The sequence below is a fragment of the Macaca fascicularis genome, chromosome 5, assembly GCF_037993035.2.
Source record: "Macaca fascicularis isolate 582-1 chromosome 5, T2T-MFA8v1.1".
Taxonomy (NCBI): domain Eukaryota; kingdom Metazoa; phylum Chordata; class Mammalia; order Primates; family Cercopithecidae; genus Macaca; species Macaca fascicularis.
The window spans coordinates 152,423,072-152,437,841 of NC_088379.1; the positions used below are offsets into that span (position 1 = coordinate 152,423,072).

The 14,770-nt window shown below is 38.6% G+C and overlaps 1 protein-coding gene across 1 annotated transcript in view; it reads left to right on the forward strand.

The window, feature by feature from the left end:
• EDNRA (endothelin receptor type A) overlaps positions 1–11,637 on the forward strand; it is a 63,745-nt gene extending 52,108 nt beyond the window's left edge. The window contains exons 5-8 of the mRNA XM_005556033.5: positions 2,600–2,752; positions 6,496–6,629; positions 7,055–7,163; positions 9,164–11,637. Of these exons, the coding sequence (XP_005556090.1) occupies positions 2,600–2,752; positions 6,496–6,629; positions 7,055–7,163; positions 9,164–9,304 (537 nt within the window). The 3' untranslated portion in view covers positions 9,305–11,637. The remainder of the gene's footprint in view (positions 1–2,599; positions 2,753–6,495; positions 6,630–7,054; positions 7,164–9,163) is intronic.
• Positions 11,638–14,770: the final 3,133 nt, after the last annotated feature.

Here is a 14,770-nt window from a genome sequence, read left to right on the forward strand (position 1 = left end):
ACTGAGTGTTTTGGGAAACCTATTTAAAATGCATCTTTTCTTTGCAAAACTAGTTACATGTGGATGAGGAGGAAAACCAAAGGGATAACTATTTCTCTTTTTTTTTTTTTTTTTTTTTTTTTTTTTTGAGACGGAGTCTGGCTCTGTCAACTATTTCTCTTAAATCAGCGTAATTTAGTGCTTTGATGTAAGTTTCATGTAGCTCACATTCCACATGTAATTATTTACAGACATCTCAAAGTATGCTTTCCCAACTTGGAAAATTCACAGAATTCGTGGTTTTACAGTTGACCAGTTATCCTGCTTGGAAATTCTTGTTTTAAAATTAAAAGTGCTCATGAAAACTGCCAAACCAACAACTTAAAATTGAAGTTTCTTATTGGGTCAGTCTTCAAAGTGAAAAACAAAGCAGACAGTAGGAGATTGTCAGAATTTGGGCAGTGTGAATAAGCAATCTAGATATTCCAGACGCAAACATTAGAGAAAAGAGGTTCACTATAAGAAGAAGCTTACTAATCCTTAGAGCCGGACAAAATGAAATGGGCTGTTTCTTAAAGACGGAGTCTCCTTTCTAGACATGTTCAAGTAAAGGGTAGCCACCCTTCAGGCATGGGTGGGCTAGACGGTTGTAGTAAAGGGTATGAGTTGAACAGATAGTTTTTTAGAGTTCATTCCAAGTCTGAAGTCCTGTTCTTTTTTCCTAAATTTATTTCCCCTCTTTTTTCTGTTCTTGCTCTTCAACTTTACCCTAGACTGATGAGAGGCCCCTCTCTACCCATGTGGATGACATCAGTTCCAAAGAGATGTATTACCCGCTTCTCTGTGGGCCTTTGCCATGGAGGGGGCAGGGGACTCCATTCAGCACTCTCAAGGGTCAGCCTCCAGACCCTCTGCAGCTGCTTCTGGGTCATTCATACCCAGTCAGCAAGTGCACCAGGAAAAAGAGGATACAAAAGAAGGGAGAACGGGTGCTCAAAGGAGTGTTCGTGTTGCACTTCAAAAAAAAAGAGAGAGAGAGAGTGCTTCTGACTTTTTATAAGTTCAGGACTGAAATCTTTCTACAGTGTGTTGGGAACAGGGAAATGTTTGTGTAAGCAGTTTAGAATAAACCAACTCCTTTGGGAGTTTGCATTTAACCTGAGGATAAAATTCAGGGATCTGTGAACTTGGTTGGAAAAGAAACAACATGTTTATTTTCACTAACTTCTAACTGAATTTATCATTTCCTTCCATTATGAATGTACCCAACAAATCACCATAGTGTTTAACAGTATCATGACTTTTTCAGTAATAAAAATAGCAGATATTTTCATACCATGTAACACTTGTGTAATCTCAAAATATTATTTATGCTCATCAGAACTTCAATACTTCAATAGTTCGGTAGTTATTAGAACCATCATTAGGTTTGTTATTTGTGAATAAACACAATATTACTATATCAAAATTTAATTTCTAATATTTTGATAGCTGTGCGTTAATGTAATTGGTTTCCATTGCAATCTTATGTATTTTATTTTATGCATGTAAAATTATTGTTCTCAGAAGGCATTATAGTCTTTACCAGACTTCCAAAAGGGTCTGTGGCATAAAAATAGTCAAGAACTCCTCCCCCAAATTTTTTGTCTTTGGGAACCATTTTTAGATTATTTTAATAGACATGTTATAAGTGCAGCCCACTTAGCCTCTTTCTATATTCAGAAACTGTCGCATTTTTTACAGAGCAGCATGATTTTTTTTTTTTTACTGTGGGAACTGCATTGTCCTTAGTAAATTAACAATCTGAAGAAGCATATAAGGAAAGAAAAAGCATTTCTTCCCAAGTTGGTGATTAATTTCATGGGAAGAAGAATTTAGATATCATTTTTCATTTTCCATTTTTATAGGGTATTAAGTTTTCTTCTTTAAGCAGACATAAAACTGAATAACCTTAGTATTTATAAATCCCACCCAGTTAGATAATACCAGATATGCCCCAGTTGAGATATGCTGCTTCAGTCGTTTCCAGGTGGTAAGTATTAAAGGAGGGAGAAGAGTATAGTTATTGATGTTCAAAGTGGCTGGCTTTGAGGTCACATAGCAGGCATACCAGGCAGAGGGTTAACCCTATTAACCAAAGCTACACAGACAAGCCATTCATAACCTTCACTGTTTCAGGTTAAATACACTTTCACCACAATAGTCAAAAGTAAAGCAGGCGCTAACAAAATGTTGAGGTTCATCAAGAAATAAAGATAAATCTATATATTCTTTTGTCTCAAAATCATGTTTTATGAGCTTTAGAAGGACATTATTTTTATTGATTAGGGCTCTTCCATTGTGTAGTTGAAACCATCCATCTACGAAAATATCCTTGTCAAGATAATTTTTGTAAGTGCAGTTTCTTTATGTGTTGTTTAAAGCCAGGATAATTTCTGAAGTTTCCAATTTAATTGAGTTTTGAGGACCACTCCCAAACCCATTACTGCAACCAGAGAGCATGATTTTAAAGACATATCTGCAAGTTTAAAGACCTTAAAGCTACCAGAGGCACAGCACAGTTAATTTACATGACTCTGCTCCTCTTTTTCTCTTTTTTTTTTTTTTTTTCACTTTGAAGTTCTACCAAGATGTAAAGGACTGGTGGCTCTTTGGGTTCTATTTCTGTATGCCCTTGGTGTGCACTGCGATCTTCTACACCCTCATGACTTGTGAGATGTTGAACAGAAGGAATGGCAGCTTGAGAATTGCCCTCAGTGAACATCTTAAGCAGGTAAATCCCATAACATCATGAAAATCTGGCCAGGACTGGTTAGTCCTTGACAACAGCAGGCCTGCAAATACCATCTTTAGTAGAATTAGCCTGATTTCCTAAAATAAAAATACTATCTTGTAACTGTTTTCTTTACGGTAATAGTGTTAGAAATTTCTTTTGTAAAATGGGAAGCCTGCTTGTGAAACAAGTGGTCCTGAAGGCTGGGCCCAGAGAGAGAAGAACTGTCCCTCTATTTTGCCAAGAGTATACTGAGCATGTGTGTATGTGAGTTCATGCATTGAATTGGGCTTGGAACTGTACCAGGACACAAAGAAGCATATGACTTTCTCCCCATGCAGATTTACAGTCTCGTTGTAGAAATAAAATACACATGCAAAACAACTTGAAAATAGAATCACAGGTGTGGTAAAAGTAGCCTGTGCTATGGAAAGCCAGGAAGGGTATGAGACAGAGTCATGGGGAAGCTGTTCATGAACCAGACCTTGGAGGCTAAATGGGATTTGATGGGGAAGAAGTTGACAGAAAGCATTTCAGGTGGAAGAACAGGAGTCTAGTTAGAATGTGGAATAGGAACCATGCATTTGGGGAATGGGAAAAAGGAGATGAACCTCTCCAGAGCAATGTCTAATGTGAGACTTATGCTAGGAAATAGGATCATGTACATTAGAAGAGGTAAAATGTTGGAAGACCCAAAGTTCTAGAAGGAATTTGAACATATCAACAGGAGGCTAACGTTGGTCCCTCCTGGGTGAAATTGGAACAGATAAGATAAAGCTGTGGGCTTTCAAGGGCAAAACTAGACTCATACTTGGCTCTCTGACCTTGGGCAAATTGCTTAATCTCTCTGAACATCTAGTTTCTCATAATATGTATGTAATAATACATCATGGGGATTACCTGAGACATGTAAGGTACCTAACAGTACCCAGCTCCTACTAGGTATTAAACATATGTTAATTTACATTAATTCTAAGAATAAACCTAGGACTTCAGGTAAGTTCTCTGTTGCAACAGAAAAGTATATAATGATGGTCAACTACACCAAAAGTTAATGTAAGTTGTTGATGGAGTCTGTAAATCTGTCCTATATAATTACCATGTGCAAGCATCGTTCCTCATCAGCAACTCTTTTCAACTACTATACTGATTTTTCTGAGCTTCAGCTTTTCATCTGTAAATTGAGCATAATATTTGAATCAATAGTACTATGAGAATCAAAAGGATGAATGTGTGTGCATGTACTTTATAAAATCTAACATGCCATACAAATGGTAGCTATTATCTTTCATTGACATTTAGCAGGAAGATTACATTGAGAAACCTTAGTATGACTTTGCTCAGGCATGAAAGTTTCAAATACTCCAGTTGCTTAATATGTTTACAATTATTTCCTCTCATCCTTGGAATGGAGGTAGTTAGAATGGGTTTGTGAAAAACAGTGTTTTAAAATACAGATTTTTACATTCGTGCCATGATTGAGACTGTTTAAGCTATGAGTGGTATTTGCTGTGGAAATAATTAAATAAGGTTTAGGAACAGTTGTCATATGCTGTTTCATGTTTACATAGCATTTTTTAAGTTTTTAAAGTGCATGTCCATTTCCATGTCTTTTTCTTATTTGATTCCTCCAAGCGCCCCGTGAGACTGGTAGGATATATATTCTTTATTATACAGGTGATTAAGAGGTTTGCTCAACTGAATGGAGATTAGAACCCAAGATTTTGCCCTCATGCAGTTAAAGTTCCTTTTGGTGCCCCTCAAAGCTGTAGCAAATCCTAAGAACAGAAGAGCAAGGGTAACTGGAGGTCCTGCAGATGGGACTGCGGGAGAACCAGCATAGAGCACAAAGCCTTGCCATCTTGACTAATACTCTGGGGGGCTCATAGTTTTGCTTCTTACTTGGTTGTCTCTAATTTCTCCTCATTGTAATGATGACAGTTTTATCAATCAGGGGTTGTGTTTAGATGCTGAGAACACAAAACCCAAAATAACAGTTGACCAAGAAGGAGTTTATCTTTCTCCCATAGCAAAAAGTTCAGACATCAAGATTTAGTGGTCAAGCCAACTTAGAAGCCAGGTATCTACTATTTTGCTGATCTTTCCTTCAGTCTGAGAAGACAGTAGCAGCAGCTCTACTTTTATATCTGATTTCCAAGCAGCAAGAGGGGAAGAACAGAAAACAACACATCGTGGGTGTGCATCAAAGGAGTGTCCCTATATTTCTCGGTAGCTTTTCCAGAAACCCGTGCACTGGTTTCTATTTCATCTAATGGGTCAAAACTGTGCCAAGTGGGCATGTAGATAATTAGGCCAGGTTCCCCAGCTGCCTTAACAAATCAAGACCTGAGTGATGGTAAGGAAGACAGGAGACTGGATATTGGTTAAGCAAATATCAGACTATCATGGCAGTGTACTAATACTACTACCTTTTAAAAGCGTTATCCTCTTTGAATATGCACTCAAGAAAGGTAACCTCTCCCCTAATACACTGCTTTTCTATTTTTCTGGGCACACCGTCTTTCTGGACACACAAAATGACCCTTTAAAAAGAGCCCCCATTCCGGAAGATTTGAATATTTTATTTCTTCCCTCAATCATTACTCCGAAGCCATATCCCAGCTAGCCCAATGACTATGAGAGGTTAAAGAACTCCCAATTCTTTGAGCTAGATTAGCGAGTTATCAAAACTGCCCCAGAATATTTTTGAATGGCTCAGCCAATCATGTGAGTCTATTATAGGCTTCCCAGACTTAATGTTATATGTTTCAGGTTGAGCCAGCATTACCCTTCCAGGCGCTGTTTTTAATCAGTTTTATTTGGACATTAGCTGATCCCAGTTACAGACAAATTGCATTTTGTGTTCCTAGTCAGGAACACAAATGCATGAAATATAATACTCAAATAATGCACGCCAATGAATAGTTGCAGATAATTCCTAATTTATAGTTTTTCTGATCCTGAGCAGACTCAAAGGCATGCAAACCTTCCATGAAGTCAGTCCAAGGTCAGCATGTTCCAGATTTTCTAGTCCTCACTGCTGATAATCCTTTACCCTCATCCTTCTGCTTGCAAACAATATATAATATTTTTATATGTCATTAAGAAACTGCATGTCATTAGGAAAAGAATTTAAAGAGCAAAAAGTCCCAATAGTAACTGTGTTCAGGATCAGGAAAAGGAAAAAACATAGTGCTATGACTTTTCCTTTTCTGCTCCCCACTCCTATTTTGTTTTCCCAAGGTCTTTGTTGATTTGTCCATGCATGATCATGTGATGTTCAGTCTCCTTGCCTGCCGTGCCATCATTAATGCTAATTAGTTACCTGTTATTAAGAGCCATTAGCTAACCCTTTCCCCCATGCAGTCACACCCCACCCCCTTACACACACACACAGGCAGACTCAGCCACCTACACACACACAGCCGCAGACTCAGCTGGCTCCCCTCCAGCCGGTTTCCACCTCTCTCCTGGCATATAACCTCTGTCCTGGCCCTAATAACCAACCTGAGGTCCCCATCCTTCCTGGAAGCTGCCCAGAAGCATCATTAGCAATTCCTTGGTTAGAACGCTGACCTTAGAATCTTGAAGAGGTAGAGGCACTGTAAGCCAGGCTGTTCTCCTGGCTCTTCTTTGAATTATTCTTTCCCTGTTGTCTGCTACTTCCTGGTACTGTAGTTCTTGCATCTAGTATAAAAACACTAAATTTGTTGTCCTTTTTTTTTTTTCTCACTTTCCTTTAGCGTCGAGAAGTGGCAAAAACAGTTTTCTGCTTGGTCGTAATTTTTGCTCTGTGCTGGTTCCCTCTTCATTTAAGCCGTATATTGAAGAAAACCGTGTATAATGAGATGGACAAGAACCGATGTGAATTACTTAGGTACGAGCCTATGTACTCGCTAGAAAATTGGAGTTTCTCAGATTTTCATTTATAATACTTTTACAAAACCAGCTACTCTACATGCCCATTAGCCCTGAAAATTAAAAGTGCAAAGCTGATTTTTTTTCTTTAGCTGACATAGCCTATAACTGATCCCAAAATTTGTGCAAGCCACGTCTGTTATCTTGCCACTCCCCTCCTGAGGCTGTGCATAAGGGTTTGAGCTAACCAAGTAGTGATGTATCTGTAACTGTCCTGCAAAACTGAAACTGCCATTTAAACAGGCACTTTTTACAAAATTCTAACTGCCACCCACAAGAAATGGCTTCTGGGCAAGAAAAATGCTTATTCTAGGAATAAATGCTAGTTAGCAGATTTTAAAACAATATTTTCTAATTATTCTGCACCATTTTCTTTTGCTGTAGTTTCTTGCTGCTCATGGATTACATCGGTATTAACTTGGCAACCATGAATTCATGTATAAACCCCATAGCTCTGTATTTTGTGAGCAAGAAATTTAAAAATTGTTTCCAGGTAAGATGATTTTTCAAGTATTTTTTGAAGACAACAAAATGAGTATATTAAACAGTCAACAGACACAGCCAATTCCAACTGTAATAGTACTTTGATCAGCTGTACTCCTTTTTAGCAGTGAAGTGAAAATCATGTTTTATTACCCAGAAAGAGAGTCAGATTGTCGGCATAACAGAAAAGCAGTTCCTATTTAGACAACCACAGACAAAGAGGTTAAAATCAAAAGGACTAAATCACATGCCAATTTAGAACCCTCCTTTTAGAGAGTAACGTTTCAATGTATGCTCCCGGCCACACAGAGTACATAAGACCTATTAGTACCTTATATTGTCTTAGACTTGAACCAAAGTCTCGACAAAATATAAACTCTATTGTTAAGAAAGCTCTCACTGATTAGACCATCCTGGCCAACATGGTGAAATCCTGCCTCTACTAAAAATACAAAAATTAGATGGGCGTGGTGGCAGGCACCTGTAGTCCCAGCTACTCGGGGGGCTGAGGCAGGAGAATGGCATGAACCCAGGAGGCAGAGCTTGCAGTGAACCGAGATCGTGCCACTGCACTCCAGCCTGGGCGACAGAGCAAGACTCCGTCTCAGAAAAAAAAAAAAAGAAGAAAGCTCTCACTAAATGCTATTTAATTGTGTACTTAGTAATAGACTCTTCAAGGAAAGTAAATGCTTATTGCTGTGGGAATCTGAACAAATATAATTTTATTCAAAATCAATTTCCTTCTGCTTTCAAACCTCCAGCCAGCTCAGCCACCCAAGTCCTTCAGAAGCTCCAAGCCTATCTTATTGATGTGTCATTTTCTGGTTCCTGAAATGATTTGAGTATAGGCTTAATCCTCACTGGATTTTGTTATCTTGGACCAGGCTGTTTAACTTTAGTTTACAGTACATATGAGGCAGAGTAGGGTAGAGGTCAAGAATGCAGGCTCTGGAAGCAAAGAGCCGCGATGGACATCACAGCCCTGCACTTGCTAACTGTCTACCCCAGGTCTGGTTAGTGCCTCTCCTGCTTTTTCAGTTTCCTCACCTATAAAATTGGATGATTTAATCACAGTATCTCTCTCATAAGAAGGGTAATATATATAAAATGCTCAAAATAATAAGTGCTCAATATGAGTTGATTACTATTAGGGACAGAGTAGAGAGGAAAAACACAGTAACTGCCTGCATGGCACTCACAGTCTAAACAAAGCAGACATATATTAACCAAGGAATCACACAAACAGATGACACTCGGTATGGAAGCTTGGGGCCATATTTCTGAGGTCTTCTTGGAAATGTTTGCCCGTCACAAAACACTGTGCCCAAAATGGACTGACTAAACTTGCAGGTTAAAACTAGTACATTATGTAAGCTGAAATTAATTATTACTTACTCATTAATTTACATATTCACTGGGGGAGGGAAAATCAAGGTAAAAATTATCAGAAATGAATCCCACTATTTGATGAATCTTCCTAAAAAGGCAGCATACCCAAGAGAAAGAGCCCAAATCTAGAGAGTCCTGGGTTCTAATTCCACTTCTGCCTCTCATTATCCTCTCTGGACCTCACTGTCCTCATTCATAAAATGGGGGAATAGCATAAAATGGGGGAACATCCAAGGTTGTTGTGAGGATCTGATGAGGCACCTGGTGCAGAGAGCCACACAGGTGGTGCACACTGAAGAAATACTAGGACACCCCGCCGACCCAGCCCTACCCATGCCTGCCTCAAGCTGTGGAGAGCCCTCCCTCTCACCAGCACTGCCTTCCCTTTCTCTTGCACTTGGTAATAAAATGAGAAACAAGGGTTCTATTTCTCTGCACCGGAATGGATAGTATAACTCCTGCCTGGTGATAACAGGCTCTCCACTCCAGGTTACTGTCAAGGTTCACGTCCCTCGAATGTGAATGGACATTTGCCCCTCCTTAGCGTGGCCCGAGGCCGCTGTGTTTGGCTGGGAATGGGCTGGTAGGCTTGCCTTACTTCGAGTCTGTTGCTTCCCCCAGTCATGCCTCTGCTGCTGCTGTTACCAGTCCAAAAGTCTGATGACCTCGGTCCCCATGAACGGAACAAGCATCCAGTGGAAGAACCACGAACAAAACAACCACAACACAGACCGGAGCAGCCACAAGGACAGCATGAACTGACCACCCTGCGAAGCACTCCTGGGTACTCCCATAATCCTCTGGGAGAAAAAAATCACAAGGCAACTGTGACTCCGGAAATCTCTTCTCTGATCCTTCTTCCTTAACTCACTCCCACACCCAAGAAGAAATGCTTTCCAAAACCGCAAGGGTAGACCGGTTTAGCCACCCACGACATCTACCAATCGTACTTCTTTAATTAATCTGATTTACATATTCCGCGTGTTGTATTCAGCACTAAAAAATGGTGGGAGATGGGAGAGAATGAAGACTGTTCAATGAAACCAGAAGGATATTTACTACTTTTGCATGAAAATAGAGCTTTCAAGTACATGGGTAGCTTTTATGGCAGTTCTGGTGAATGTTCAGTGGGAACTGGTCACCATGAAACTTTAGAGATTATGATAAGATTTTCTACTTTTTTTAACTGATTTTTTGTCCTTCAGCCAAACACAATATGGGCTCAAGTTACTTTTATTTGAAATGTCATTTGGTGCCAGTATTTTTTAACTGCATAATAGCCTAACATGACTATTTGAACTTATTTACACATAGTTTGCAAAAAAAAAAGACAAAAATAGTATTCAGGTGAGCAATTAGGTTAGTATTTTCTATGTCACTGTTTATTTTTTTAAAACACAAATTCTAAAGCTACAACAAATACTACAGGCCCTTAAAGCACAGTCTGATGATACATTTGGCAGTTTAATAGATGTTACTCAAAGAATTTTTTTTTAAACTGTATTTTCTTTTTTAAATGGTGTTTGATTACAAGAGATCTTGAGCATGTTTTGTATGTTAAATTCAAAAGTAATGCTTCAATCAGATAGTTCTTTTTCACAAGTTCAATCTGTTTTTCATGTAAATTTTGTATGAAACATCAATGTCAAGTACCAAAATTTTAATGTGTGTGTCATTAACTCTACCTGAGACTTTCAGTGCACTGTATATAGAAGTCTAAAGCACACCTAGGAGGAAAAGATTGAATTTTTCAGATGATTTGGAAATTTTCATTCCGGTATTTGTAATAGTGACATATATATGTATATACATATCACCTCCTATTCTCTTAATTTTTCTTAAAATGTTAACTGGCAGTAAGCCTTTTTTGGTCATTCCCTTTTCCATACAGGAAACATAATTTTGAAGTGGCCAGATGAGTTTATCGTGTCAGTGAAAAATAATTACCCCCAACTGCCACCAGAACTTAATGATTCTTCACTTCTCGGGGTTTTCAGTATGAACCTAAATCCCTACCCCAATGTCTCCCTCCCACACCGCCACCATTTCAAAGGGCCCACAGTGACTTTTGCCAGGCATTTTCCCAGATGTTTACAGACTGTGAAGTACAGCAGAAAATCTTTTACTCGTGTGTGTGTATATATATAAACAATTGTAAATTTCTTTTAGCCCATTTTTCTAGACTGTCTCTGTGGAATGTATTGTGTGTGTGATATATGTATGTGTGTGATGGTATGTATGGATTTAATCTAATCTAATAATTGTGCCCCGCAGTTGTGCCAAAGTGCATAGTCTGAGTAAAATCTAGGTGACTGTTCATCATGACAACCTGCCTCAGTCCATTTTAACCTGTAACAATCTTCTGCATTCATAAATCTTGTAACCATGTTACCATTACAAATGGGATAGAAGAGGCAGTGGGAAAGCAGATGAGCTGTGGACTAGCAATATAGGTTTTTGTTTGGTTGGTTGGTTTGATAAAGCAGTATTTGGGGTCGTATTGTTTCCTGTGCTGGAGCAAAAGTCATTACACTTTGAAGTATTATATTGTTCTTATCCTCAACTCAATGTGGTGATAAGATTGCCAGGTTGTCTGATGTCTCTTTCAGACTTCACCAGACAGATTGCTAACAATAGATTAGGTAAGATAATTTGTTGGGCCATATTTTAGAACAGGCATAGATAAAATAACATCAGGTTCCAGTTGCTTGAATTGCAAAGCTGAGAAGTACTGCCCCTTTGTGTGTTAGCAGTCAAATCTATATTCCACTGGCACATCATATGCAGTGATATATGCCTATAATATAAGCCATAGGTTCACACCATTTTGTTTAGACAATTATCTTTCTTTCAAGATGCTTTGTTTCTTTCATATGAAAAAAATGCATTTTATAAATTCAGAAAGTCATAGATTTCTGAAGGCTTCAATGTACATTTTATTTATGGACTGGTAAGTAACTGTGGTTTACTAGTAGGACTATTTCCAATTTCTGCCTTTACGACATCTTTTCAACAAGTAACTTTGTAGAAATGAGCCAGAAGCCAAGGCCCTGAGTTGGCAGTGGCCCATAAGTATAAAAGTTTACAGAAACCTTGCAAGTGTCTCTTCATTTTTACATAGTTTTCCATAGAAAATGTTTGTTACATAATGCCTGTTGCAAACCTCTCCTTAGTAATATCCTGGAAAGCAATTTACTATCAATCAGGTACTTCCTACCTCTATTCTCAACGAACCTATTTTGTTGTACTGAGCATTTAACTCAGTCATTCATTCCTTCATTTACCTTTCCAGTAAGTTTAATTGGGCTTCTACTATGCACCAGGCATTCTTCCAGATATTGGGGACATAGTGAACAAAACAGGCAAAGTCCCTGATCCCAAGGAGCTTGCATTCTAGGTAATAAACAATTACAGTCAATAAGCAATATGTCAGGTAGATACCTGGAGGAAGAGATTCATATATATCCAACTGTTTATTTGACATCCACAGTTGGATGGCTAGTACACCATAATATATCCGAAATGAAGCTCCTGATATCTTCCAGCCTGCACTGCCTAATATTCCTTTGCTCAGTTATAGACAGTCACATTTTTTAGGAGTTGTTCAGGATAAAAACTTTGAAGTCATTGCTCATTCCTTTTCCTCACACCTTACAGCCAACATCTCCATAAGTCCTGAGAGCCCTGTCTTCAGAACATATCCAGAACCTGACCACTTCTCTGTCTCTGCCTCTACCTCCCTACTCTGAGCACCATCTTCTCTTGCCAGGATAACCACAATAGGCTCCTGACATGCCTACTCGTTTCCAGCCTTGTAAACAGCTGTATTCCAGTTGGAGCCAGTCTCTCCTCTCCCAGAAGTGATTAGGTTAGGCTAGGCTGACCAGCATCCTCTGGGAGTTTCTCAGTAAGAACTAAGTCAGAAAGAGCTATTTTCCTACTAAAGCAGGGCTGGGAGGTTGTGAGCCTGGGCGTGGCTGGACACTGTGGTTGAGCATTATTAAGAAAGTCAATCTAGAGTGTCATGAAGATAAAGAAGAGCATTAAAGTCCCCAGTTCTAGCTCTCCTTGATGCTTTCTCATGGCTTCAGTAAACAAACCAACACATTTACCTTTTCACCTACACTAGTTAAATCTGGTTTTCTTTTGCTTGTAATACACACATTTTAAGACCATCTCATGTAAGTTATCTTGAGTCATCTTTTGTTGTTGTTAACTTAATAGACTTTATGTTTTTTAGAGCTGTTCTAGGTTTACAGAAAAATGGATCCAAAATTACAGAAAATTCCTACATGCCCTCCTTTCTCCCCCGTCTCCACGCAGTTTCCCCCTATTTTTTACACCTTGTATTAATGTGGCATATTTGTCACAGTAAATGAACCAATGCAATATTATTAACTAAAGATTATAGTTTACATTAAGGTTCACTCTGTGCTCGACATTCTATGGCTTTGAGCAAATGTATAATGTCACATATCCACCATTACAGTATCATTCAGAAGAGTCCCACTGCCCTAAAAATTCCTGTGCTGCATCATTTCATCCATCCCTCCATCCCCCTCTTGATTTATCTGTTCACTCAACACAGATACCATGAACAACCATCATATTACATTGTGCTAATAGCTGGGAACAGGAAATCAGATGAATAAATAAATACATGCAGTGACGAGCTTTGTGGTGACTCAACAGACGTCAGCATAGGGGCTGGTAAAGGCACAAAGGAAAGAGTAGTCAAAATTCTTTTAACTTCAGTTGGTGAACACCAGCAGACAAGTATGAGGGCCTTTGCTTCCACGACTCTCATTTTACTTTGCATGAATGTTATGTCACCTCTAGGAGAAAGGCACAAGAATAAGCAATATAGTATTGTCTCTACATTGTGAGTTTTTATAAAGTCGGTAAATACATATTATTTTCCATTCAAAAGTAATTTAAAATTATCGAAATAATGAAACACAATTCCTAGATATAATTAGGAAATACCTGAGACAAATGTCAGTCTTTGACTAGTCTATTACCTCTATTGTTGTTCTTATGAGTATTACTAGTCCATAAGATAACATGGAAAACCTTCTATGTGTAGAGTGAAGGAAACATACTGCCAGCCTTCCCAAACCACTCCAAGCTCATGATTCTGAGTCTTCTATTTCTTTATTTGTAAAATAATACAGTACAGCCCTGTATTTATTGATTTTACTCCATACTTCAAAGCAAAGTTAAATCAGAGCACAAGTTCACCACATGCAGTTGAATGTTTCTGAAATTCCAATGAGGTCTTCACAATGAAAACTCAGTGGTTTTTTGTTTGTTTGTTTGTTTGTTTGTCTTTTAATAATCCTACATTTGAAAAAGTTTCTGCCATAGTTTTCTCTAAATAATAACAAAGACAAACCAGTGTCTATATTTGGTCAGCACTGATATACTTCGACTTTTTTGTTTCTAAAACTGAAAGGGGACAGACTTGGGTTCCTAGAATCAAGAAAGAATCAATGATTGAAAATAACATTGTAACTGCAAAACTGGGCTTTCCCGATGAGGCATGCTAGAATAGTTCACTTTTGATTTGATGAAGCCAGAACTCATTATATCTCCTAGTTTCTGAAGCTTTTAGCATCAATATTATTCTAGATTCTATCAGCTGTATTTCTTTGGGGGTGGTAATAAATTAGGAACAGCAATGCCAACCCTAGTTAGAATCAGAAGAGTCATGGAATCTTTCTAGAGGAATATAGAGAATTCCACAATTTTTTCTCTTTTAGTGCTAAACCGCAGGACTTTTATCTTCCATTTAGTTTATCTAAATGGAACTGGTCATCTTTTACTTGAATTTGATTCTATGAAGGTGGATGCAATTGTATACTTGATGTTGTGTGATAGATTTGTCCCAGGTGGGAGTAATGACCCTGCGCAGTCTGCATACTACCACATTGTCAGCCAAATCACAGGCCCAAGGCACCTCCAGAGCACAGCTCTGACTCACTCCTTTTTTTTTTTTTTTTTTTTTTGTGGGGTGGGTGGTTTGTTTTGTTCTGTTTTGAGACAGTATCTCACTCTATTGCACAGGTTGGAGTGGAGTGGTGCAACCTCGGCTCACTGCAGCCTCGACCTCCTGGGCTCAAGCAATCCTCCCATCTCAGCTGCCCCAGTAGCTGGCACTACAGACACATGTCACCATACCTCGCTATTTTTTGTATTTTTAGTAGAGATGGGGTTTCATCATGTTTC